A 27,758-nucleotide genomic window follows, 5' to 3' on the forward strand; every position below is an offset into this window, starting at 1 on the left:
ACTGCGCAAGCCCAGTATGGTCTGTGTCTGCGCAGTATGCTCCTGGTGACATCAGCGGGATTGATGACAAGGCAATGCAGGCGCAGTGGTTTTCAGACTTTAAAGTGAACCTCCGGACTAAAAATCTACTCAGTAGAACTGAAAAGGCTTGGTGTTTCTTTGAAAGTTTCACAGCATCAGAACTTTGTTTTTCTTACCAAAGCATCATTTTTAGTTGCATTTTTAGCTAAGCTCCATCCATCAAAGAAAAAAAGCCCAGGCTTTTTTTTCCCCTGATGCTGTGCAGAGCATGATGGGATTTCCTATGTTGTTATTTACGTTGCCTAGCAACTGGGAGAGGTGCTCAGCACACAGGACAGTTGGAACTGTGTCTCATGCTCTCTGTCACCTCCTTTCAACCAAAAAGATGGCTGCCATCATGAAATCAAACATTTGCCTGTTCTTTTAAAACAGTGTGAGTAAGAGATTATATTACCTATCTATTTTAATTAACATAACTAATGTAACTTAAAGGGGAACTGAAGAGAGAGGTATATAGAGGCTGTCATGTTTATTTCCTTTTAATCAATACCAGTTGCCTGGCAGCCCTGCTGGTCTATTTCTCTGCAGTAGTATCTGATTAAAACCAGAAACAAGCATGCAGCTAGTCTTGTCAGATCAGACTTATAAGTCTGAACCACTGAAACACCTGATCTGCTGTATGCTTGTTCAGGGGCTATGGCTAATAGTATTAGAGGCAGAGGATCAGCAGGGCTGCCAGGCAACTGGTATTGATTAAAAGGAAATAAACATGACAGCCTCCATATACCTCTCTCTTCAGTTCCCCTTTAACCTCCTTGGCGGTCTGATTCTTTCCAGATTTTAGGGTCTAAAAGCGGTGCAATTTTTTTTTCACTCTTTCAGACCCTAAAACCTGAAAAAAATCATTCTGGCAGGGAGATCTGCAGCAAAATAAAAAAAAATGTACCTTCCTGGGCTCCTGGGCTGCAGTTTTCTCTTTGTCCACAAGATGGCGCTAATATACATATAAACGAACTTCTCTATATTTCTCTAATATAGAGAAGTTAGTTTTCAATATTAGCCCCGCCCCCGATGACGTCACGCTGCCACCATCGCTCTGCTGCCACCACCACGGCTGCGCTGCTACAACTGGCTGCCGGATCCCCGGAAGAATAGCGGGGACATGGGGGATCCCGGCGGCCAGGGAAAGACCCCACACTGTCGGGGAGAGAGGCTGGAGTCCCGCTGTGCAGCGAGATCGCGCGCGGGACTCCACAACCACAAGTAAGGCTCTGCAATGCATACCCCGACCTGAGCTCGGGATCACCGCTAATAGCTTGTTTTTTCTACCCCGAGCTCAGGTCGGGAAAACCGGCAAGGAGGTTAATGACAGTATGTTTGTTTAGGCTGGAGTTCCTCTTTAAAGTCTGAAATTCCAGAAGTGAACCGGAGGCGGGGCCGGAGCATTGGGGAGTGGCTGCGCGGGCACAGGATGTCTGCGGGGGACCATTAGAAGCCCCGGGTAAGTTCAACTCATTTTCCCCCAACCCCCCTACAGTATCCCTTTAAGTAGTTAGTGATGACCCCTAGTGGAATGTCGAAACCTGGGTGAGTGACCTCTTATTTACGTACTGCTCAGGACTCTGCATAATAAAGGAGGGAAGGAGGCGCTCAGAGTGGAGAATGAGACGCCCTTCCATCATCAGGCACCTCTAGGCACGCGCCTACAGTGCCTTATGGTAAATCCTGCCCTATATATATATATACATACATACACATACACATACACATACACAGTATCCTACTAATATAATAAATGGGAAAGTTTGGATGTTTGTTACTCGATCACGCAAAAAACGGCTGAACGGATTTGAATGAAATTTGGCACACACATAGTACATTACCTGGAATAAAGTATAGGATACTTTTTATTCTCATAACCAAAAAGAGACAAATACAAATTTCACTGGAAAATGTAAACTGCAGCCACTCTTACACTGTTACACTGGAGGTGTGTTTAGCTTCTAAGGGTAGAATGCTTAATTTGCATATTCAGCAGTGATGCACTGGGAGACAGCTCAAGCTCACTCCAACCTGAATTATCGCAAATTCTTTCTGTTTTAAGAAAGCAAACTTTTGTTTTTCTTAACATCTTAGTAAGGGGGCTTTTAGGACCATTGTAGTCCCTTACACACTCCAATGAGTTCTGGGTCACTATGAGCTTGCTGGTTAGTCTGTACCTCTCGGTGTTACAAGCCCTACTGCATAGAGCCAAAGTAATCCATGCCATGCACTGATGAGGATCAAACAATCCAAAACAGTCTGTATGCATGTTGGATTATTATGGCTCTGTACAAATTAACAAACTAACATATCATTGCATTCTAGCAGTTCTGGAGGTGTGTTTAGCTTTTAAGGGTAACAATGATTAATTTGCATATATTCAACAGTGATGCACTGGGAGACATTTTAAGCTCACTCCAACCTGAATTATTGCAAATTCTTTCTGTTTTAAGAAAGCAAACTTTTGTTTTTCTTACACTGTTAATGGTAGGGTTCTCAAACTTTGTACAGTTGGTTGATTTTCAAGGGGAATATTTCTGCCATTCTTGCACTGTTAATGACACAAGCCTCAAACCTGGTATAGTTGATCATTGGGTGACTGGGTATCAATTTCAGAAAGGGGGTGGAGCCACAAATAGCCAATCAGATTTGTTTCATTCCAATGCAAATTATTGTTGCCAAACACCGCAAAGCTCACAAACTTGGTAATTGAGTAATTGATTAATTGTGTGTTAGGGTTAGGAAAGTGGGCACAGCCAACACCAGCCAAATACATAAGCGGGCAACGCAGGGTCATAAGTGGACGGAGACAAATACAAATTTTACTGGGAAAATGTAAACAGCAGCCATTCTTACACTGTTAATGGTAGGGTTCTCAAACTTTGCACAGTTGGTCACTGGGTGACTGAGATTAATATTCAGAAAAGTGGGTGGAGCCTACAAAAGCCAATCAAAATCCACCTATTAATCTTTAAGGGGAATATTTAATTGATGCCATTATTGCACTGTTAATCACCTGTACCTGGTACAGTTGGCCATTGGGTGATTGGGGTTCAAATTCAGAAAAGGGGTGGAGCCACAGCCAATCAGATTTATTTTATTTCAATGCAAATTATTGATGCCAAAGACCGCAAAGCTCACAAACTTGGTCATTAAGTAATTTTGTGTTAGGGTTAGAAAAAGTGGGCGGAGCCAACACCAGCCAAATACATACCTGGGCAATGCGTAGACAAACACAAATTTCACTGGGAAAATGTAAACTGCAGCTATTCTTACACTATTAATTGTAGGGATCTAAAACTTTGCACAGTTGGTCACTGGGTGACTGGGATTAATATTCAGAAAAGTGGGCGGAGCCTACAAAAACCCATCACAATTCACCTATTGATTTTCAAGGCAAATATTTAATTGCTGCCATTTTTGCACTGTTAATGGCACAAGCCTCAAACCTGGTACAGTTGATCATTGGGTGAATGGGGTTAAATATTTAGAAAAGGGGTGGGGCCACAAACAGCGAATCAGATGTGTTTCATTTCAATGAAAATTATTCATGCCAAAGACCACAAATCTCACAAACTTGGTCATTGACTATTGACAATTGTGTGTTAGGGTTAGAAAAAGTGGCCACAGCCAACAGCAGCCAAATACATACCCGGGAAACATTAGGACATCAGTGGGTGGAGAAAAATACAAATTTCACTGCTAGAATGTAAACTGAAATTTGGCACACACATAGTACATTACCTGGAATAAAGTATAGGATACTTTTTATTCCCATAACCAAAAAGGGGGTGGAGACAAATACAAATTTCACTGGAAAATGTAAACTGCAGCCATTCTTACACTATTACACTGGAGGTGTGTTTAGCTTCTAAGTGCACAATGGTTAATTTGCATATATTTAGCAGTGATGCACTGGGAGACATCTCAAGCTCACTCCAACCTGAATTATCGCAAATTCTTTCTGTTTTAAGAAAGCAAACTTTTGTTTTTCTTAACATCTTAGTACGGGGGCTTTTAGGACCATTGTAGTCCCTTACACACTCCAATGAGTTCTGGGTCACCATGAGCTTGCTGGTTAGTCTGTACCTCTCGGTGTTACAAGCCCTACTGCAAGAGCCAAATTAATCCATGCCATGCACTGATGAGGATCAAACAATCCAAAATAGTCTGTATGCATGTTGGATTATTATGGCTCTGTACAAATTAACAAACTGACACATCATTTCATTCCAGCAGTTCTGGAGGTGTGTTTAGCTTTTAAGGATAACAATGGTTAATTTGCATATATTCAACAGTGATGCACTGGGAGACATTTTAAGCTCACTCCAACCTAAATTATCGCAAATTCTTTCTGTTTTAAGAAAGCAAACTTTTGTTTTTCTAACTCTGTCAATGGCAGGTTTCTTAAACTTTGCACAATTGGTCACTGGGTGACTGGGATTAATATTCAGAAAAGTGGATGGAGCCTACAAAAGCTAATCAAAATTCACCTATTAATTTTCAAAGGAGTGGAGCCACAGCCAATTAGATTTATTTCATTTCAATGCCAATTATTGATGCCAAAGACCGCAAAGCTCACAAACTAGGTCATCCTCGAATAATTGTGTGTTAGGATTAGAAAAAGTGGGCAGAGGTAACACTAGCCAATTACATACCCGGGCAACGCCGGGCGACCAGCTAGTATATATATATATACACACACACACACACACACACACAGGCATGCAGAGGGAGATCACTCTTATTTTCTTGCAGCAAGTGTAGATTGCATCTGATAAATGCCTCAGCTTTTGATAATTAACTATGGTTTGCGACTTATTCGCACCATGGCAATTTTGAATATAGCACATCATTAAAATTCCTAAGAGCGATACATAAACTTCACAGGCTAAAGTACACCCTACAATCACTTTCCAGAAAGAATGAGTAATCTTGACAGGTGTTATGCAAATATTGAGCAAAGCAAATAACTTTACTATGGTCTATATAATATCTTGTCAGTGACATAGGCCATTATTTGGTAAGCAGAATTTTTTTGTCGTTTTCTGACTTTTTATTATGGTGGGTCTATATGGGTCTCCCCAAAACTTAGTCACTACGAGATCTGAGCTGCAACTAATACTGACCAGTACAGAGGAATATATGGAGATCAGGGACGGATCTAGACCAAGTTGCGCCTGGGGCAAGGTCAGGTTTTGGAGCCTAAAGGTCAGGTTTTGGCGCCTAAACTGCCATTCCCCATCCAGTTTTGGCGCCTAAAGGTCAGGTTTTGGCACCTAAAGATCAGGTTTTGGCGCCTAAACTGCCATTCCCCATCCAAATTTTGCCGCCTTTTTAAGAATTCAACAAACTGCGCCTGGGGCAAGATACCCGCTTGCCCCCCCCTAGATCCGTCCCTGATGGAGATTAATGGTGGCCTTCTTGTACATGTGAGAACGTGTATGCAGACCATTGGTGGCCTTCTTGTACATGTGAGAACGTGTATGCAGACCATTGGTGGCCTTCTTGTACATGTGAGAACGTGTATGGAGACCATTGGTGGCCTTCTTGTACATGTGAGAACGTGTATGGAGACCATTGGTGGCCTTTTTGTACGTGTGAGAACATGTATGGAAACCATTGGTGGCCTTCTTGTACATGTGAGAACGTGTATGGAGACCATTGGTGGCCTTCTTGTACATGTGAGATCGTGTATTGAGACCATTGATGGCCTTCTTGTACATGTGAGAACATGTATGGAGACCATTGGTGGCCTTCTTGTACATGAGAGAATGTGTATGGAGACCATTGGTGGCCTTCTTGTACATGAGAGAACGTGTATGGAGACCAATTGGTGGCCTTCTTGTACATATGAGAACATGTATAGAGACCATTGGTGGCCTTCTTGTACATGAGAGAACGTGTATTGAGACCATTGGTGGCTGTCTTCTTGTACAAGTTAGAATGTGAATGGAGACCATTGCTGGCCTTCTTGTATATGAGAGAACATGTATAGAGCAGGGATGCTCATCAGGATTACCCGGATATCCGACCATTTTTACACTCAGGCCAGATCCGGATTCCGGATAGTTGTGCAGAAATCCGGATAGCTATCTGCGGATAGTTTCACGGCCAACTCGGATATCCGCGGATTTCTCCCAGATATCCGAATCCGGATTAATTACAAGTCGGCAATAAGACCACCACCACCACCACCCTCTCTCTCTCTCTGGTCTTGCACGGATTTGTAGTATGTCAAAAGCAAGCTCACATACTTTGGCCAGGAATCGAACCCAGGTCAACTGTGTGGAGGCCTGCTATGCTCACCACTATACCACCAACCACACACACAGCAAAGGACAACACTTTGAAGTCTGGAACATTCCAGGGCAAGGGTGGGAAGGATGAAAAGCTAGGTGGCCATACAACCATTCCTGCTAACCTAAAGCTTACTTATAGACAGTCATATGAGACACATGCCGGGTGCAGGGCTGTGTAGTGAATGATCCTATAGACAGTCATACGAGACACATGCCGGGTGCAGGGCTGTATGGTGAGTCAACACATTGGCTTAAGACTTTACCAAATCCAATGCTCCAATATGGGGAAGCTTCTCTGTTTGTGTCACGGACGGTTGCGTCCTGTAACCGCCCGTGAAGGAAAGCGATCGCACTCGATTCTCTGCATCGATTGTGCTTCAAATCGATACAATCTGGGTTGAGTGTGTAGGGGCAGCCGCAGTCTCTTCTCAACAGACAGAGAGCACCAGCATGCTGGATGGCTCTTTTGATATGCTAATGAGCCTGAGCCTAATCTGCACTGGAGAGTCCCTGGCTTCAAGCTGTGCTGATGGCCCATCCATCAGGTATAAGGTGACAAGCAGCTGGCAGGAAGACTGGCCCTGTGACAGTGTTAGGCAGCGGTTGGGATCTGTGTTGTGCTGAAAGTATCTGCGATAGCGCTAGCGCTATCGAGAAACGAACTAATTCGTTGGTGTAGCTGGAAGGCAATATATTTTTTATATATACAGAGAGACTGTGTAGCCAGTACCCCTTCCCCAAAGTTTTATTTTATTTGGCATGGAAATGTCCGGGAACTACCAGAACATGTGCCTAGCAGACCTGGAAAATCTTTGCGAAGAGAGGGGCATTGGCATCCTCCGCAAGACAAAACGGGACCTGATAGCAGACTTGTCCAGATGGGATGCCCAGCAACTGCGGGAGCCGGGAGTGTCCGCTGAGGTGGATACCAGCCCATCTGACAGTCTAGGGGAACCAGAGGCTGAAGATCTTAGGCGTACAGAGGTTGAGCATCCTGCGGGCCCTGTTGCAACAGTTACGCCAGAGACTGTCAGTATGGACCCCAATCCCAGAGTTTCTGACATTACTCGCCCGGAACTGGCCAGTACTGGACTGTCCATGGGTGCTGACCCGGTAATGCAGCAGGCATTACAAAAGCTGATGGAGACTGACCTGGAAAAGTACATGCAGTACATGGAAGCACGAGAGGAACGGGAGCGCCAATCTGCAGAACGCAAAGCTGCTGCTGCTGCTGCTGCTGCTGAACGCCACGCGGAGAGGGATGCCGCAGAGGCGCGGGAGAGACGACAGCATGAGCTCAACATGGCAAAGGTGCAACAGGCCAGCCGGAGTTCACCGCCCAGCCTCCCTGCTGAAGGAGCTGCAGCACCCGTAAGTGCAAAATTTAAATTTGCTAATATTGAAAAAGACACTGACATTGACTTGTTTTTGCGGTCTTTTGAAAAAGCATGCCGTCAGTATCGTCTGTCCCAAGACCAGTGGGCCAGACATCTGACACCTTTGCTGCGCTACAAAGCGCTTGATGCTTTCGCAGAATTGCCTGCGGAAAAGGATAATGATTATGATGCTATAAAAGACGCTATCATTACTAAGTACCAGCTGACGCCAGAAGCCTATCGGAAAAAGTTCAGGGCCTGGCAGAAAAAGCCTTCTGATTCGTACCGAGATGTGGCCAGCAGCTTGCTCACCACACTCCGGCAGTGGACTCTAGGCCTCACCAAAGGGTCTTATGGCGTCCTGGAGGACTTGATAGTCCTGGAACAATTTCTGAACATTTGCCCTGCTGATGTACGACAGTTTGTGTTAGAACGCAGGCCGGCTTCAGCCACTGTCGCTGCAGACCTTGCTGAGACTTTTGCAACTACCCGGGTGGCTGATACACGCAGAACTGTCCCATCCAGCTGGAGAGGAGGTCAGCCCAATACCTCGGCAGACCCTCCTGCCCCTGTGAGCCGTCCGCCACAGAGGCCACCCAGCGCAGCTGCTGCACCCAGGCCCGCAGCGCCTGGAGAGGTCACCTGTCACTACTGCCGCCAGCCCGGACACATGAAATTCGACTGTCCGGAGCGGAGACAGACACCACCAGCACCTGGATCATCTGCATCACCTGCACCTCACCCACAGCAGAGGCAACCCGCCAGCGAACCACAGCCTGGATCATCAGATTTTGTCCTGTTTGCACGCGGACAGGAAATCCGCGACCGAACCGACCAGCAGCAACTTGTTAGAGTGAACGGCAAAGTTGTCACCGGATTTCGAGACACCGGAGCTGACATCACGTTAGTTCACTCACATCTTGTGCCAAAGGAGAGCATCAGCTCCAGCCGATCCCTTGCCCTTACTGGAGTAGAGGGCACCCTTTTCCACATAGCCCACGCAAAAGTGAAGCTGGATTGGGGAGTGGGAGGAGTCCAAGAACGGGTTGTTGGGGTTATGAAGGATCTCCCAGTCCCTGTGTTGCTTGGGACTGATTTGGGCAAGCTTGTGTCCTACTATGAACCTGCCACGACCGCCTTGTCGCTCACGGAAGGAGACGGACTCTCCACCCACCACCAGGTACTTTATACACTTGGGGGAGCACCAGGGGGAGGTGGGTTGAATGTGCCCAGTTCAAGGGTACCAGGTTCAATAGTGACTGCTTCAAAGGCACCTGAGTTTGATGTACAGACTGTCTGTTGTGATGATGCTGTAACTGTACCTGAGTTTACTGTACAACCTATCTGTAATGAAAAAATGTCTATACCTGTCAATATCATTACTGCATGCAATGATGATTTGAGTACTGTCCGTCTGTGCCATTCTGACAGTGTACCGGTGCTAGCAGTACCGCGCAGCTGCACTGCTCAGAACCTGGGCTCGGAACAGGTGGAGGGGGTTCCGGCCTCCTCCCCCTCCTCTGACCGCAGGGATGAGACCTTTCAGCCGCTGGCCTCGTGTGACATGAGCCAGTTGGCTGAAACTGACAGCGCCGTATTCTCAGCTGCACTACAAAGTGACCCAAGCCTGGAGGTGCTCAGGCAGCAAGCCGCTGAGCCCCTCGCAGACGGGGCCGCTTTCAAGGTGTACTGGGAAGGTGGGAGACTGTACAGTGAGTCTGTACAGCCCCCTACAGGTAGATCCCACGCGAATACCAAGTGGCTTGTGGTCCCGAGTGCGTTCAGGGGACATGTGCTGAAATCCGCACATGGTAATCCTCTGACAGGGCACTCGGGTGTCCGCAAGACACTCGCCGGTATTCGGAACCAGTTTTATTGGCCCCGGATGAACAGGGATGTAGCAAACTACTGCAGGGCATGTGCCGTCTGTCAGGAGCTGGGAAGGTCCAGGGATTCCCGCGGGGTTCCCTTAGGTCCACAGCCACTCAGCAGGGGAACCCTGCGTGGGCTGGCTGTTGACCTAACCAACCCACTGCCCGTTGTCAGCAGTCCCGGCAGGCACCACGTCCGACTGCAGTGGCGCAAACGCCCTGTCCAGAACGGTCCAGGTTGGGTCAACCCTGAGGGTAGCAGACCGCGACCGGTCCACAGGCTCCAATAGGTTTTCCCGCCGTACCGGCAACTCGAGGCCCGTCAGCCAGGTTAGCGGCGCCGCCACACATCTTGCGGATGAGTGGCTAAGCCACGGACAAGGGGGAGGGCTGTCACGGACGATTGCGGGGACGCAGGCGCGTCCTGGAACCGCCCGTGAAGAAAAGAACGATCGCACTCGATTCCTGCATCGATTGCGCCTCAGATCAATAAAGCCAAGATCTGATGTGCAGTATCCCTCTGCTTAGGAACAGCTGGGAAATCTGTCTTAGCTGAAATGACAGCCTGGGGGGAAGGTGTTAATTAGCTTGGACATATTCCCTGTGGAAGGCACAATTTCCCTTTTGGCTCTGGGAACCAGGTGACACCTAGATGTTAATTAGTCAGCAGAGAACTCACTCTGCCATTTGGGGAAGACAGGATGAGCTCCCAGCAGGGGGCTATTCAAAAAATCTGCTCTGCTCAGACCGGCCGGAGCCATATTAGAAAGCATGGAGTTTAGTATTTTGAGCATGTTTAAGCAATACCGTTCAGGTGAGAAATGTGGAAGTTATATCATTCTGCTGGTCCGGATCTTGTGAGTGTTTTGATATTAAATTTGGGCCACTGTCCTAAACAGAACTCTGGGAATCCCACCGCTGCCACCACTGTCACAGGAGCCCTCAGTGGCTGACCGCACTCAGCCTTCTAACCGGTGCTAGCGCACAGATCGTGCGAACTCTGGTCGCAGTCAATGCGCAGGAACCGTTAAGAATTAGCCGCGGACAACTCAGAAGGGAGCCTGTGAGACACGGGTGATTACCACTTCACCCACTGGTTCAGAGTAAACTGCCACCACCGCGGTTATCATGGGACCGTGGGGCCCACTAACTGACTGACTAATCCTGCGAATAAAACGGTTAAACACACGATATTCTGTCTAGCCAACAACAAACAAACAGTAGCGTATCTTCAGAGACCCGGGATCATTTCTGTGTGTGCTGATAAGCAGGGTAGCGGAAAGTGAATGACTTGGGGAAAGTCGTTTATTCACGCAATATAAATAATTAATATATACAGACAATTATGAAAATCAACAATTATGAAAACAGTAATAGCCAGTATGAAAAATAAAAGAAGGGAGAAAAATACTTAGTTCCTGGAAAGATGTCCTTATTGTGGGAAGAATCATAAAGTCCTTGGTTTCAAAGTCCAGAGTTCAGAGTTCAGACCAGGTGGATGCCAGCATATCCTCAAGCTGGCATCTGATGAGTGCAAGATGGTTCAGAGTGGAGGACAGAAGCCCGCCTGCTGGCTCTGTGCTTTTGATGAAGCTGGTTTGGGGGTGTGGCAATGCCGGCCCCCTCTGAACTACCAGCAAATGACAGTTCATTCCCTCTCAGAGATTTTAGAGCTAAACTTATGAATTGCTGTAACTCCTGAACCATACACGTTACATTTAGGGGGGTAACAGCTTCATACTTGGAGGAAAATACAGATTAATATGATACCTGACATGGCTAGTGCATCAGATCAGGGTCCTGAGTAGATTCATACCTGGGTGGTAGGGGCCCCGGGCCCCTCTCGACTGGTATCAAGAGATCCAGCATGACCCTACGGATCCAATGATACCGCTCTCATAACCACCCTATTTATTGTATTCTGTAAATGGGCAAAAGATTATATTGTACATTCATTTCTTCCTGCTAAGGCCGGAGTCAGCCTGACTGGAGTCCAGCTGTGTCTGCTTCTTGTCTATGAAAGGCCCTGTTGGCTCCTTCAATTAACATCTGAATGTGAAATCTGCTTAGACAACTTTGAGTTTACACCTCTGGCTTGATCAGCAGTCACAGGGCCAGTCTTCCTGCCAGCTGCTTGTCACCTTATACCTGATGGATGGGCCATCAGCACAGCTTGAAGCCAGGGACTCTCCAGTGCAGATTAGGCTCAGGCTCATTAGCATATCAAAAGAGCCATCCAGCATGCTGGTGCTCTCTGTCTGTTGAGAAGAGACTGCGGCTGCCCCTACACACTCAACCCAGATTGTATCGATTTGAAGCACAATCGATGCAGAGAATCGAGTGCGATCGCTTTCCTTCACGGGCGGTTACAGGACGCAACCGTCCGTGACAGTTTGCTTTTTTTTTTAAGTGTGGTATCACAGTTCACTCATTTCTTGAACTACAAGAAAGGCCCAGGAGTAGTCTTAGCTACCATAATATCTATGTTACGGCAGGGCCCTTATTACACTTTCTCTTACAGGGCTATGGGAACCGTTTTGCCCATGCGATAAAGCGAGGTGCAAAAATGAAATTATACCTAGCAGATGATGGTTTTGATCCATCAACCTCTGGGTTATGGGCCCAGCACACTTCCACTGCCTTCTTGTACGAGAGAACATGTATGGAGACCATTGGTGGACTACTTGTACATGTGAAAAGGTATATGGAGACCATTGGTGGCCTTCTTGTCGTGTACATTAGTGTTGGGCGAACATCTAGATGTTCGGGTTCGGGCCGAACAGGCCGAACATGGCCGCGATGTTCGGGTGTTCGACCCGAACTTCGAACATAATGGAAGTCAATGGGGACCCGAACTTTCGTGCTTTGTAAAGCTTCCTTACATGCTACATACCCCAAATTAGCAGGGTATGTGCACCTTGGGAGTGGGTACAAGAGGAAAAAAATATTTGAAAAAGAGCTTATAGTTTTTGAGAAAATTGATTGTAAAGTTTCAAAGGAAAAACTGTCTTTTAAATGTGGAAAATGTCATGTTTCTTTGGACAGGTAACATGCTTTTTGTCGCCATGCAGTCATAAATGTAATACAGAGAAGAGGTTCCAGGAAAAGGGACCGGTAACGGTAACCCAGCAGCAGCAGCACACGTGATGGAACAGGAGCAGGCGCAGGAGGAGAAGGCCATGCTTTTTGAGACACAACAACCCAGGCCTTGCATGAGGACAAGAAGCGTGCGGATAGCATGCTTTTTACCGCCATGCAGTCATAAATGTAATAAAGATAAGAGGTTCAATAAACAGGGACCGGGCGTCAACGCTAACCCAGCAGCAGCAGATGTGATGGAACAGGAGGAGGCGCAGGAGGAGAAGGCCACGCTTTCAGGTGCAACTCAGGCCTTGCATGAGGACAAAAAAATGTGTGCGCAAAGCAATGCAATGAGTAGTTTTCAGGACACAATGGGCTATTCGGAGGAGCTATTCCCACCCCCACAATCTTCTACCTGTGAAAGGTCAATGGAACAGCCACAAATGTTGTGCCCGGATTCACAACCTTTTTCTGTGGAAAATGCACCTCGCACTGAAATGCAAGGCGAGGCCGAGGATGAACATGACGTCAACAACTCAACATGACGCAAAATGGGGGCGGAACAGAAAGCTGCTTTCAATGTTTTGAAGGCCTTAATTGCCTCCGGTGGCCAGTTAGATGCATCATTCATCACACCCAAATCCCAGAGCAATGTGTGCAGGAATTTGAATCTCAGGAGGTGTACCGAGATCATCTGGACAAGTGACCAAGTGACAAAGTGACCAGTGACAAAGTGACAAAGTGACAAAATGACAAAGTGACAAAATGACAAAGTGACAAGTGACAAGTGACAAAATGACAAAGTGACAAGTGACAAAGTGAGAAGTGACAAGTGACAAAGTGACAAGTGACAAAATGACAAAGTGACAAGTGACAAAGTGAGAAGTGACAAGTGACAAAGTGACAAGTGACAAAGTGACAAGTGACAAAGTGAGAAGTGACAAGTGACAAAGTGACAAGTGACAAAATGACAAAGTGACAAGTGACAAAGTGACCAGTGACAAGTGACAAAGTGACAAAGTGACCAGTGACAAAGTGACAACTGAGAGGTTGTTCTGGGGAGCTCCACTGCACTCAGTCGCATATGAGGAGAGGTCTCGTCGGGACTGCTGATCCTCCTCAGCTTGCTCAAAGCCTTGAGGGTTTCTGAAGATCCTCTGCTTGGAGTTCGCCGGGGTTCAGCTTGGTGTCGGGGTCGGCGGCGTCCTCCTCACTCCAACGTGGCAGATCTTCTGTTGAAGGAAAAAAAAAAAACATTGTTAAAAGTCCAGTACCGCTTCTGAAGGACTCACCAAGAGATGCAGGAGCGCTTCAATCTAGCGCACCATCGCTCGCTGGGTGATGTCCCTGCCTACGCGCTGGAATTCTACGCTGCACATGCTAGCACGCTTTTGCGCAGTGCCGAGGCGCATTCCAGCAGCTAGTAGCTACCAAGCTTCTGTGGATCTGATTGGGCCACCATGTTGGATCTCTGCCAAGTCCTCCAAAATTTTGAGCAATCCACGTTGCGTGACTGAGCAGTGACAACTCTACAGTCAGCATTACAATACCACTGCTGTGTTTACTGAAGAAATCAATGTTGAAGATGGAAACCGCTGGCATGATGCAAGTGGGGGATTCTGAAGATGAAAACGATCAGCGTGATGATACCAACATCAGGCAACCTGCCTCAGGAAACGCTGGTCCCAGCTATGACAAAGAACAGGACGAGGAACAGCTGGAGTTGGAGCAGGAATTGGATGCCCCCACTGCCGAGGGACAGAGCGGTGCACGTTGGACTTCCACAATTTAGCGGGAAAGGACAGCAGAAGAGGAAGAAAGTGATGCTGGTGACGAATATGGTGCATCACAACAATCACAACGCTTACAAGAACATGAAGATAGAGGAGTCTGGCAGGACTCTCTGGCACACATGGCTCAATTCATGCTAGACTGCATTGAACGCGGCCCGCGCATTATTCACTATTCATTATTATTCATTATTCTGGAATCTGGACAACACCAATTACTGGGTTTATACCCAGTTTATACAAACACAATGTTAAAAAACTGATTGAAGAAAGTGTCAGACAGGTCAAAAATGGAACAATTCCAGCAGGCCCTTGAGGATGGAGACTTTAGAGAGGAGATTGACATCCTCCTCCTTCTCTAGCCAGTTGTACGCCGACAGACTGACTTCAGCAAACCCAGGAGGGCAGCAAAGAACACAAGCTGCTGCTAGTGCCCAAAAGGGAATGGTATTGGCAGTGTCCTTGGAGTGGGAACATTTTCTGACACCCATGCAGCAGCCCACAGAACAGCAATCGGGCAGTTCCACGTCCTCCAACACCAATCGCCTAGAGAAGATGGTCAAGGTCCAGGACTACATGTCAGATGGCGTAGCTGTGTTGAACAATCCATCTGCAGACAGACGGTGAGTGTGACAGGCAGCACAGAAGGACCATGGCAACTCACTCATAGTACCACAGTTTGATAGTGCTGCCCAAAAAATTATATGGATCCGTGGACCCGGGCACTGCAGGCAGTACTGGGAAGTGGGAACGCAGATTTTAGTACCTAAACACACGATACAACATGTTTTCCGGGGTCGGACTCTGAGGCACATACAGATGGTCCCGATCATCATCCTCATCATACAACTCTTCTCCTGAGTCTGACCCACCCACCACCTCTGCCACCCCAACATCCCCAGACACAGACCCCTCATCGTCCTCAACATTAACTTGGGATGCTGGCCTGAGCCCGACCTCCTCCTCCACATCAGGCCCCATCATCTCCTCAATGGCAGCCCTCATTAATCGTTCTGGCGACGGACCGATGGACACAACATTCTCCTCCGGAGAGGGCTGCTGCTGACCACTGGCTGCTGTAGTGGATGTTATAGCTTGCGTGGGGCGTTGGCTGTTGCTGTTGTTGGGAGTGCTGCTCACAGCGGAGGTCTCTGAGGAACTCATGGTGAGCTCATATAGTGGTTGGCGGTGAGTGGAGTATTACTGATCCCAGCAATATACACACTGACTGGCAGAGTACGCAATGCTATATAGTCTGGCTGAGCGGTGTACACAGAGTGGCAGTACACACAATGCTATATAGTCTGGCTGAGCCGTGTACACAGAGTGGCAGTACACACAATGCTATATAGTCTGGCTGAGCGGTGTACACAGAGTGGCAGTACACACAATGCTATATAGTCTGGCTGAGCCGTGTACACAGAGTGGCAGTAAACACAATGCTATATATAGCGTGGCTGAGCGAGGTACACAGTGGCAGTACACACAATGCTATATAGTCAGGCTAAGCCGTGTACACAGAGTGTCAGAAAACACAATGCTATATATAGCGTGGCTGAGCGAGGTGCACAGTGGCAGTACACACAATGCTATATAGCCAGGCTAAGCCGTGTACACAGAGTGTCAGAAAACACAATGCTATATATAGCGTGGCTGAGCGAGGTGCACAGTGGCAGTACACACAATGCTATATATAGCGTGGCTGAGCGAGGTGCACAGTGGCAGTACACACAATGCTATATATAGCGTGGCTGAGCGAGGTGCACAGTGGCAGTACACACAATGCTATATTAGTCAGGCTAAGCCGTGTACACAGAGTGTCAGAAAACACAATGCTATATATATAGCGTGGCTGAGCGAGGTGCACAGTGGCAGTACACACAATGCTATATATAGCGTGGCTGAGCGAGGTGCACAGTGGCAGTACACACAATGCTATATATAGCGTGGCTGAGCGAGGTGCACAGTGGCAGTACACACAATGCTATATATAGCGTGGCTGAGCGAGGTGCACAGTGGCAGTACACACAATGCTATATTAGTCAGGCTAAGCCGTGTACACAGAGTGTCAGAAAACACAATGCTATATATATAGCGTGGCTGAGCAAGGTGCACAGTGGCAGTACACACAATGCTATATATAGCGTGGCTGAGCGAGGTGCACAGTGGCAGTACACACAATGCTATATATAGCGTGGCTGAGCGAGGTGCACAGTGGCAGTACACACAATGCTATATTAGTCAGGCTAAGCCATGTACACAGAGTGTCAGAAAACACAATGCTATATATATAGCGTGGCTGAGCGAGGTACACAGTGGCAGTAAACAATGCTATATATAGTGTGGCTGAGCGGTGTACTACTGTTCCCAGCAGCGACACACAATGACTGGGGGGGACCCTGGCTAGCGTGGCTGGAGAGCGAACTACCCTGCCTGCCTACCCAAAGCTAAACCCACAGACAAATGGCGGAGATATGACGTGGTTCGGGTATTTATTTACCCGAACCACGTGACCGTTCGGCCAATCAGAGCGCGTTCGGGCCCGAACCACGTGACCCGTTCGGCCAATCACAGCGCTAGCCGAACGTTCGGGGAACGTTCGGCCATGCGCTCTTAGTTCGGCCATGTGGCCGAACGGTTTGGCCGAGCACCGTCAGGTGTTCGGCCGAACTCGAACATCACCCGAACAGGGTGATGTTCTGCAGAACCCGAACAGTGGCGAACACTGTTCGCCCAACACTAGTGTACATATGAGAACATGGTGGTCTTCTTGATCATGTGAGAATGTGTATGGAGACCATTGGTGTCCTTCTTGTACATGTGAGAACGTGCAGCAACATTGTCTACATCGCAAGCTTTAGGCTTGGACCTCCCCAAACCTCCTCAGGTTTTACTAAAAAAAAAAAAAATCCTTCAGCCTATATGCAACCTTATAATGTGAGTTGTTAGTATCTGGTAAGCCTCATTTGCTATATTGGGGATGGTGAACACGTTTGAGACAGCTTTGTACACTTTTTGGTGATTTGACATCATTTCTAATCCTTTTTATGATTGTGCAGACCTGCGCTGTTTTACTATTGACATTCTTACACTCTTAATGGCAGAGACCTCAAACATGGTTCAGTCGGTCATTGGGTGACTGGGGTTCACATTCTGGAAAGGGGGCAGAGTCACAAACAGCCAATCAGATGTGTAATTTCAATGGGAAAATACAAATTATTGATGCTAAGGACCACAAAGCTCACAAACTTGGTCATTAGCTGTTTGTGTGTCAGGGTTAGAAAAAGTGGGCAGAGCCAACAGCAGCCAAATACATACCCGGGCAACGCTGGGTCATCAGCTAGTAAGCCTATAAAATAAAGCCTTTGGGTAAATATCATGTTTCAGGTAAGTTTGCTGGCCGGACGTTTTTAAGGTAGTGATTTGCCCAAAATGACTAAAACGGCATTACCTCAAAGAGGAACTGTAACTAAGGATTGAATTTCATCCCAATCAGTAGCTGATACCCCATTTTCCATGAGAAATTTTTACCTTTTCTCAAACAGATCATCAGAGGGGTGTGTACAGATGATATTGTGGTGAAACCCCTCCCATGTTGTGATGTCAGGACCTAGGTCCTGACAGTTTCCAATCTGTGAACAGTGTGGCATTATGGGAAATAACATCGGTTTCCAACTGCGAAGCAACTAGTAACGCCCTTTGTCCATATGTATAGCTATAAAAAAAACAACCTTTTAGCCTATCGCATTGTTAGTGAGTGTCGTTACAGATATGGCAGTTGGTGCTGTCTGTTTTTTTTCATGTCTGCCAGTAGTAAAGATGATGACGTGCCGGCTAATTGTTGATCGAACAACATGAATGAATTACATGGCGAATATTAATCATTTCTTGATCTCTATCCTATTTATTAACTTCTCACTTTGCAATGTATTGATTTATTTTTTCAAGTTTCTCTTGAAAACTAGCCCTTAAAGGAAAACTTAAGTCAAAGCTAAAAAATGAGATTTACTCACCTGGGGCTTCCCTCAGCCCCCAGCAGCCGATCGGTGCCCTCGCAGCTCCGCTCCGATGTCCCAGGACCCGCCGGCGAGCACTTCCGGTTTGGCCGTCACCGGCCGACAGGCATGGGAACGCGAGTGATTGTTCGCGTTCCCAGCCTGTATATCGCCCCCTATGCTGCTATAGCAGCATAGGGGGCGATATACAGGCTGGAAACGCGAACAATCACTCGCGTTCCCATGCCTGTCGGCCGGTGACGGCCAAACCGGAAGTGCTCGCCGGCGGGTCCTGGGACATCGGAGCGGAGCTGCGAGGGCACCGATCGGCTGCTGGGGGCTGAGGGAAGCCCCAGGTGAGTAAATCTCATTTTTTAGCTTTGACTTAAGTATCACTTTAAGTACGGTAATAGAAAATGGTCTGATTGTTTTTGTAAATGTCAAGTAAAGAACTCCACTATTAAAGTCATTTCATGTCACAGTGACACGCTCATGTGACATAAAATAAATATAAGAAACAATGCTGAAATAGAAATAGAAATACCACGCGTCCGTATGTGTTCGTAGGGTTCTCCTGATCAGCGAATTCATCCGTTTTACAATAACAAATGCTGCAGCCACCTGAGATATCAGTGCATTGTAAAGCCAGAAACCATCAGATTTGTACAAGACAAAACGACATCTACACTACTTCACCACCTGCTTCTGATGACAGCAAGCCTGGAATAAATATCAGTCTGGTACTGCTAAGAATGGATTGAAAGATGGACTTTTTTTGTGTTTTGGAGATCCAAGATGTTTATTAATAAGCAGTAAGTACGCTAACAATCCTTCTGGTTCTGAGTAGCGGAGAGTCAGGACCGCGGTAGTAGTGGCGTTCAATTATGGGATGACTGCCGAGTTGGCAGCAGAGCTTACACTCACCTATCCACCGCCGCATGTCTTCTCTCTATCCTGCCCAGGGCCGGTTCTAGATGTTTTGCCGCCTGAGGCAAACTTGTGAGGATGCCGCTCCCCCCCCACCCCGATAGGTAGTATAATTGCCCGCAGTATAGGTAGCCTGGAGGGGGTAGCAGCAAGGAAGGAAGGGGGCAGCGGGAACAGCGTCGGGAGCGGGGGGTCGGACCACCCGCTGGTCACTTCCTGCAATGGCGCCCACTGTACTTGCGCAAGAACAGTGGGCGGCATTGCAGGAAGTGACGAGCACTGGAACGCGGAAGGAAGAGGTGAGTAATTACTTCCCCGCCTGCTGCCTGACACACGCTGCGCTCATAGCTAGAGGGGGAGAGCGGATGGGGGGACCCAGGTGAGGGAGGGGAGGTCTGATCCCCCTCCCCATTGCTGTGTCCGCTGCTCCCCTTCCTGGCTGCTACCTCCTTCAGCTCGGCACCCCTCCTCTCTACCACCCATGGCCAGACAGGCGTCACCATGGCATAGAGGGTGATATAGTGGCTGGGAACGCGGAGAATCACTCGCGTTCCCAGCCTGTCGGCGGCTGTCGCCGAACCCAGAAGTAGCCACCGGCGGGGACAGGAGGATCGGAGTGGGGCTGCGAGGGCACCATACACCTTCAGGGGGCTGAGGGATGCCCCAGGTGAGTAAAAATCATTTTTTATTTTGACTTTAGTATTCCTTTAAAGAGGAACTTCAGCCTAAACAAACATACTGTCATTAACCTCCCTGGCGGTATATTAAAAACCGGCAAGGGGCAGCGCTGCCGTTTTTTTCTTTTTTTTTCTTTTAAATCATGTAGCGAGCCTAGGGCTCGCTACATGATAGCCGCTGCTCAGCGGCATCCCCCCAGCCCCTCCGATCGCCTCCGGCGATAGGCGATCAGGAAATCCCGTTCAAAGAACGGGATTTCCTGGAGGGCTTCCCCCGTCGCCATGGCGACGGGGCGGGATGACGTCACCGACGTCATGGACGTCGTGAAGTCTAAGGGAGTCCCGATCCACCCCTTAGCGCTGCCTGGCGCTGATTGGCCAGGCAGCGCAGGGGTCTAGGGGGGGCTCTACGGCAGCGCGGATTTCGGCGATCGAGCGCCGGGCGGCGGCGATTGGTGTGCTGGCGCAGCTAGCAAAGTGCTAGCTGCGTCCAGCAAAAAAAAAATTGCGCAAATCGGCCCAGCAGGGCCTGAGAAAACCTCCTGCGTGGCTCCCGAACTACGTTCGGGGTTACCGCCAGGAAGGTTAAGTTACATTAGTTATGTTAATTAAAATAGATCGGTAATATAATCTCTTACCCACCCTGTTTTAAAAGAATAGGCAAAGGTTTGTGATTTCATGAGGGCAGCCATCTTTTTGGTTGAAAGAAGGTGACAGGGAGCATGAGACACAGTTCCAACTGTCCTGTGTCCTGATCACCCCTCCCAGTTGCTAGGCAACATAAATAACAACATAGGAAATCCCATCATGCTTTGCACAGCAATAGGGGAAAAGAGCCTGGGCAGTTTTCTTTGATGGGGTGGAGCTTAGCTAAAAATGCAGCTAAAAATGAGACTTCTATAAGAAAAACAAAGTTCTGATGCTGTGAAACTGTTAAAGAAACACCAAGCCTTTTCAGTGCCGCTGAGTAGATTTTTAGTCTGGAGGTTCACTTTAACCATGTTCATTCCCCAAGGAAGCGTGCAAGCTTGCTTGCCTGGTTTACTGGCTGAGGCCCTGTGAGAAGCAAAGTCATGTGATCCGGGAATACAACCTTCCTACTAACCTCAGGTCTTTGGTTCAGAGCTCAAAATCCAGAACTCTGTGAGGATTTCATCATTGTAAAGAAACTGCCTTTCATTATGGGCCTTTTTCAGCGCATGTAGTCCAACATGATGTTCAGAACGCACACGTTGGGCCGATCGTGCCCATCTCCTCCCGTTGGCTCTTCTACCCCACCATATGGACCAAAAATGGGTGTGGTCATGCACCAGAATGTGGGTTTGGCCATGGGTGGAGCCAAATTTACATTTACTTAACATTAATCTAAGTAGGCCTGCCCACCATAATGTTAGATTAAGCCCCCCCCCCTCTCCATTAATACAAAAAACGCAGCATATCACATAAATAGGCTTCTGTGCTGGCTGGTCTGGCTTTATGCTGGGTGGGCTTGCCTGCCAGGTTATCTGGAAGTTCCCCCATAGCATTCCCTGACCTTCTAGTGGACTCCCTCCCATGCTCCCACGGGCCTCCCATTGAGGCACCACAACTCCCAGAATGCCCCCATAGAAGAACCACAGCTCCCCATACCCCCATAAAGGCATCACAGACCCCAGCATGGAACCACAGCATCCAGCATGCTCACATAGATGCCCTGTGTGGTACCATGCTGGGTGCTGTAGTGTCTCTATTGGGCATGCTGGGTGTTGTGATGGAGAAGGGGCAGAAGTCAGGAAGAGAAGATGTCTGCAGAATCTGGAGACCAATTGGCCAGAGGTGAGTATTGCCGCCTACTGCCTGACTCTGCCAGGGGGACATCCGGGGCACCCCAGTATAGATCCTGGGCATCTGCCACTGATCTGTAGGGCTAGCAACGCCCCTGGTCTCCCCTATCTATTGTGTCAATGCTGTGTAATAAGTTAGCTCTTTATAAATAAAGATGAACAATAATCATTTAAAAAAATAATGTAAAACGGGATGAGAGAACTAATTTTTCACTTACAGTTCTGTGCTGTCATATAGAACCAGACCACAATTTTTAATCATGTTAATTTCCCAAGGAAACGTGCAAGCTTACTTGCCTAGTTCACAGACCGAGGCCCTGAGAGAAGAGAGGTCATGTGAAGCGGGAATACGATATTACTAGGAACTCCTGGTCTTTGGTTCAGAGAACAGTTTCCAGAACTCTGTGCTATGTGAGGACAAGGCTTAGAAAGGAACACTGAGAACTTCTGGTCTCTGTTAAACCTTTGCTGACAGTAACATTTTAATATCTACTTAAGAGTTACAATAAGAGTTGTTAACTTATATTATTGGTCTACTATACATTCAGAAGGTCCATAACAAAGAACACCTGACCTTCCTATGGGAGTGCTAGTAGACATGAAGGCTGAGATTCCACTTTGCTACATATCTTTAAACAGTTAACTGTTATCAAGCAGAAACCATCAGATTCAGTGGCTCAGAGATAGCATTTGATTTTTTATTATTGGTTGATTTCCTCGTGAAATATAAAAATCTGCTCTCATTACCTCCTGCCAGTGATAGCCATCGCAGTGCACGGTATCTCCATAATAAAGCATCTTATCCAAACAAGACAAGCACTTCCTGAATTGCTCTAGGGACCTTTGGCAGCGTGGTACAAAGGCTGGAGGCACACTGATGTTCAGGAACAGCACTGGGTGAAAAGAGCTGCAATCAGACGAGGGATTGTAAGCCAGCAGAGAAGATGTCGGGTCTTCTCTGGCTGCTCTCCTCGTTGGCTTTGTTTTGGACCTGTTCTTCACAAGATCTAACCCAGCAAGCCCAGGATTTTTTAAAGGAGTTCCAAGATGTAGGAGAACCTCTGTATCATCAGTCTGCGGTAGCACAGTGGGCGTACAACACCAACATCAGCGATGAAAATGCTCAGAAGATGGTAAGTTTAAGTTCTTTATGAATGTTTTTTCTGCTGGGGTGTAACTAAAGGGGCCCAGAGCTTTGGGGGGGGGGGGGGGTGTTCAACTACTAACCTTCCCTTCCACCAATACAGGGGACTATACCTCAGATCAGGTGTTTTTGGGGCTACACTTGTTTTGGGTGCGAACATCATGATGGCCACACTTGTCTTATGACCCTTGTAAGATGGGCCCCCAGGCTGTGTAGGGCACCAAGGGGAGGCAAGGGAAGGGGCGTAAACATTGGGGGGGGCTCATCCAAGTTTCGCTGGGGGGCCTCATGAATTGTAGTTACGCCACTGCTTTTCTGGCCAAAATATGTATTGCTTGCGGTGCAAAGAATGGATGTTGAGAGAAAACATGAGACCGTAGGCAGCATCCCAGACCTTCAAACTCCAACAATAAACTTAATACTCTACTATGAATATTAGAGAAACAGACCAAATTAATTAATTTAGTGGCAGTTAGAGGCTGTGGTATTTAATTATTGGAATTAACGTACATATGAAGACGTTTGACTAAAACTTTCATATCACAGCACTGGTATATAATGTGTCACATTTGATCAAGCCTGCTCGGCTTTGCCAGGGTGACTAGACCACATAATTGGTACCATAATAGAATGGGATGGAGCTCTGAAATCCTGACCGGATAAGCTTACTAGCCCATCAGGTGCCTTTATAACCTATCTAACCTTGTTACCTTGCTAAACACTCAGCTGCAGAGCCGGGATAAGGTCCTCCAGCACCCAAGGCTGAGACACCAAAGTGCGCCCCTCCATCCCTCCCACCCCAGCCGTCACACACTGATTGCTATTAGACTAAGAGGCTCCCTAGGGCCCCAACCCCCCCAACACCTTAATCTGGCTTGCAGTCACTGCCATGTATCCCCTTTTCTTATTTTTCTCTGCTTTAAATACAATAGGGGAATGTTAGCTGAGTGAGTTGTGCGTCTCCTCCTACACTGCGCCCTGAGGCTGGAGCTTCTCTTGCCTCTGCCTTGGCCTGGCCCTGCCCAGCTGCCCCTTGACCTGTGATAAGCTACATGGGGTCAACATTCCTCGTAACCTGCCTAACCTTCAGCCCACGGCAACAACAGGCTATACCACTGAACTGTCACTAAAAGGGGGTGGGTCCAGGCTGCTACAGGTCTCATTGCTCGCTTTCCCTAGGTGGTGCCAGCTCTCTGACATTCTAAGCTACCGTCAGTGGTGGAGCTGGAGTAAAGTAGATCCTGTGTGAGTGATGAAGACAGAGCTCTTCAGTTGGGGACATGGGTCAAATAATAGAAAGTGTCCAGGTATCTATGTGGAAAACAAGAAGTGGCCTGAGCTTGGCCTGCACTTGTCCACTTCATTGATAAAGTAGACCCTGCTTGACCCCTAAAGAATCACTAGATCTTAAGAAGTGAATGAAGGACACTTATCTATTACTAGATGTATGTGTGGATCACCATTTGCTCTTTTGATCTTCTGGGACCCACCAACTAGTTCTGCACCTGGAACCAAAGTTGTTCCTGTTAGTGATGAGGAGATCTTCAGTTGGGGTCTCCAGAGACAAATAAGTGTCCTTTATTTCTTCACAAAGATCTGATAATTGTTTCGTAGCCATGCAGGATCCCCTTTATCTAGGTGGCAAACAAAATTGATCTGCTCTTGTCCACTTCCTTGATAAAGGAGACCTTGCATGACCCCCAAAGGAGTGGATAAAGGACATGTATCTATTGCTAGATGTATGTGTGGAAAACCATTTGCTTTATTGATCTGTTGGTGCCCACCAACTGGTCTTGCACCACACAACATCTAAGAACTGCACAGGTGTGGGATTTCTTTGCATGGACTTATATGTGGTGGGACTAATAAATCAAAAGGCCACACGTTTATGAATGAATTTGGCCTCTCCTGTACAATTGCCATATAAGTATACTCTTCTTTAGTGTTTGTTCCAGCTCTAACATAGCACAGATCTTGGACTGCAGATCATTAAACAGGAGGGTAATTCATTTTTCTATAGGGGTTCATCTTGCATAATTAGCCTAAACCTAGGAGGCATACATATATATATATTTCTAAGTAACCAATTACACAACCACAATTTTTGTATCGACTGGCCGCCCCCTTTTGCATCCTTATGAGTTCCACATTGCATAAGTAGGAAAAAAAGACAGAGGTGCCAAGTGTATGTTGGACCGCTGGCTGTGTGATACTCCTGTTGTTTATTGCCTGATGAAGCGGGGATTTGCCTGCGAAACGCGTTGCCAGTTGTATCTAGGAGTATGCAAATAAATTTGGTATTGCTTTAATTGACAGCATCGTGTCTGTGTTGGGTGAGCTGGTCCACCACCGCCTCCTAATCATTTTTAACAATTTTAGTGAATTTTATCCTGTTGGCGCCTCTGTACATCTCTGCAGTTCTACAAGTCCACCCCTGGTGGTGGAGGGGTGCAACACCCTCTTTATCTCCTGTACACAGAGAGCGACTTCTTAGTCCTGAGTGGGGACAGGCCTAAACTCCTCACCTGCCTTAACCCCCTTGCCGTTACATTTCTGGCGGCAAGGGGGCAGCGCAGCACTTTTTTAAAAAAAAAATTTTTTTTAATCATGTAGCAAGCCGAGGGCTCGCTACATGATAGCCGCTGACAAGCGGCATCTCACTATCCACTCTGATCGCCTTCGGCGATCAGAGTAAGCAGGAAATCCCGTTCAGAACGGGATTTCCTGCTGGGCTTCCCCCGGTCGTCATGGACGGCGGGACGTCAGAGGGAATCCCGATCCACCCCTCAGCACTGCCTGGCACTGATTGGCCAGGCTGCGCAAGGGGTTTTGGGGGGGGGCGGCGCGGCGGGTAGCGGCGAATCGGCGGTGAGCGGCGGCGATCGGAAACTGCACGCAGCTAGCAAAGTGCTAGCTGCGTGCAGGAAAAAAAAATTGTGAAAATCGGCCCAGCGGGGCCTGAGAAATCCTCCTACGCAGGTTACCCCGAGCTGAGCTCGGGATAACCGGCAAGGAGGTTAACAGTGGTTGCCTTAGCGGTAACCCTGGTTTGTAAGTATAAATATTTACGTTTCATATTTTCATCTTTTTGCAATACATAATACACTATATTGGGCTCTCGGCTTTCTGTTTTATAAGTAGGAAAAACATTCATTTTGGCCAAATCAGTAATTGCGTACTGCTGAAAATTTATGACTTAGCAATAATTTCTTATAATTATTAAGGGGAATCTGAAGTGAAACAGATATGGCTCATATTTGTTTGTTTTTTTCTAAACAATGCAAATTGCCTGGCTGTCTGGCTGTCCTGCTGATCCTTATTAGACATAGACCCTGAACAAGCATGCGGACAGAGCCGGATTATGCACAAGGCAAACCTAAGTAGTTGCCTAGGGCCAGAAGAGAGTCTCGGGGCCTGGCGGATGCTAGCCCCCACCAAATCTGAAAAGCCAGATGATCATCAAAGGTGGGAAAAAACTGCTATCTTGCCTAGGGCCTCATATAATCCTTTTCTGCATGCAGATCAGATTTTTTTACCCAAGTCTGACTCGATTAACCACAAGCCAGGCAACTAGTATTGTTTAAAAGGAAATAAGTGTGGAAGCCACCATATCCGTCTCACTTAAGGCTCCCTTTTAATTCCTAGTACAGGCCAGGGCTGGAAAGCAAAATGTTGTCAACAAAATGGCATGAGAAGAGGCCCACAAATATAGAGGGTATGTGCTCATGAAAATAAAAATGAAAACAAAAAGTTCTGCCTCCCTCCTCCAGTGATGCATACAGGCTGGTGGCTCTCTGCTGAGAGAGATATTTAAAGTAATTTGTACACAACACTTTTGGCCAGTAATGGTCATAAGTTGTGGGTGCAATGGCTACAGGATGAAGAACGTCAATATAGGAAATAGCCTGCACTCCTTTTGGTTCTAGACTTTTGGTTCGGTTCAAGGTTTTGCTTTGGTTCAAGACTCTTTTCTGAAAGACAATAATATGATGAAGCCATAGGCCCTGCTGGGTGCTGGGTAAGCTGCAGCTACATGCAAGAAGCACTGAGTGAGTGTTTGAGGTCCCAGTGGAAGCCTATGGCTTAACTATATTGTTGTCCTTGAGAAAGGGGTCCTATATGTCACCAAAACATCAGGTTAGTAAATGTTGGGACACACAGAGGAGTGTAAGCTATTACCTTTATTGATGTCTTCAGAGAGAGAGCAACAGTAAGAGTTTTCCACCCCTCCCTATCTTCTTAATCCAACCAGCCAATGTGTCTTTCAACATCGGGGAAATTCCTTGTGGGCGGGGAGCAAGAAAGGTTCCTTTCTTGGAAAGTACCAATGCCAAAGGTCGATAAGCTCTGGGTTCTTTAATTGTCCCACTGGCCTAGTGGGCTGGGCATGCTCTGTTAAAACTAGGAGAGTGGGTTAAGTGCTACATACCGTAGTTGTTTTCTTAATGGGCTGATTAGAAAGTAGTCCAACCCAGCTAAAGACAAGACACAGAACATTTATATTGCACTTTTCTCCTGGCGGACTCAAAGCGCCAGAGCTGCAGCCACCAGGACATGCTCTATAGGCAGTAGCAGTGTAAGGGAGACTTGCCTAAGGTCTCCTACTGAATAGGTGCTGGCTTACTGAACAGGCAGAGCCAAGATTCGAACCCAGGTCTCCCATGTCAAAGGCAGAGCCCTTAACCAGTACATTATCCAGCCACCACAGA

At 47.4% G+C, this 27,758-nt stretch overlaps 1 protein-coding gene across 2 annotated transcripts in view; it reads left to right on the top strand.

The window, feature by feature from the left end:
- The first annotated feature begins 393 nt into the window (after positions 1–393).
- Positions 394–27,758, top strand: part of ACE2 (angiotensin converting enzyme 2) — a 123,828-nt gene continuing 96,463 nt past the window's right edge. The window contains exons 1-2 of one of the 2 annotated variants that reach the window (XM_068270785.1): positions 394–454; positions 22,663–23,038. In XM_068270785.1, coding sequence (XP_068126886.1) covers positions 22,850–23,038 — 189 coding nt within the window. In that variant the 5' untranslated portion in view covers positions 394–454; positions 22,663–22,849. Of the gene's footprint in view, positions 455–19,210; positions 19,291–22,662; positions 23,039–27,758 lie in introns of those variants that run through there. The other variant, XM_068270784.1, reaches the window with a different exon arrangement.

The sequence above is a fragment of the Hyperolius riggenbachi genome, chromosome 2 (genome assembly GCF_040937935.1).
Source record: "Hyperolius riggenbachi isolate aHypRig1 chromosome 2, aHypRig1.pri, whole genome shotgun sequence".
Lineage (NCBI taxonomy): Eukaryota > Metazoa > Chordata > Amphibia > Anura > Hyperoliidae > Hyperolius > Hyperolius riggenbachi.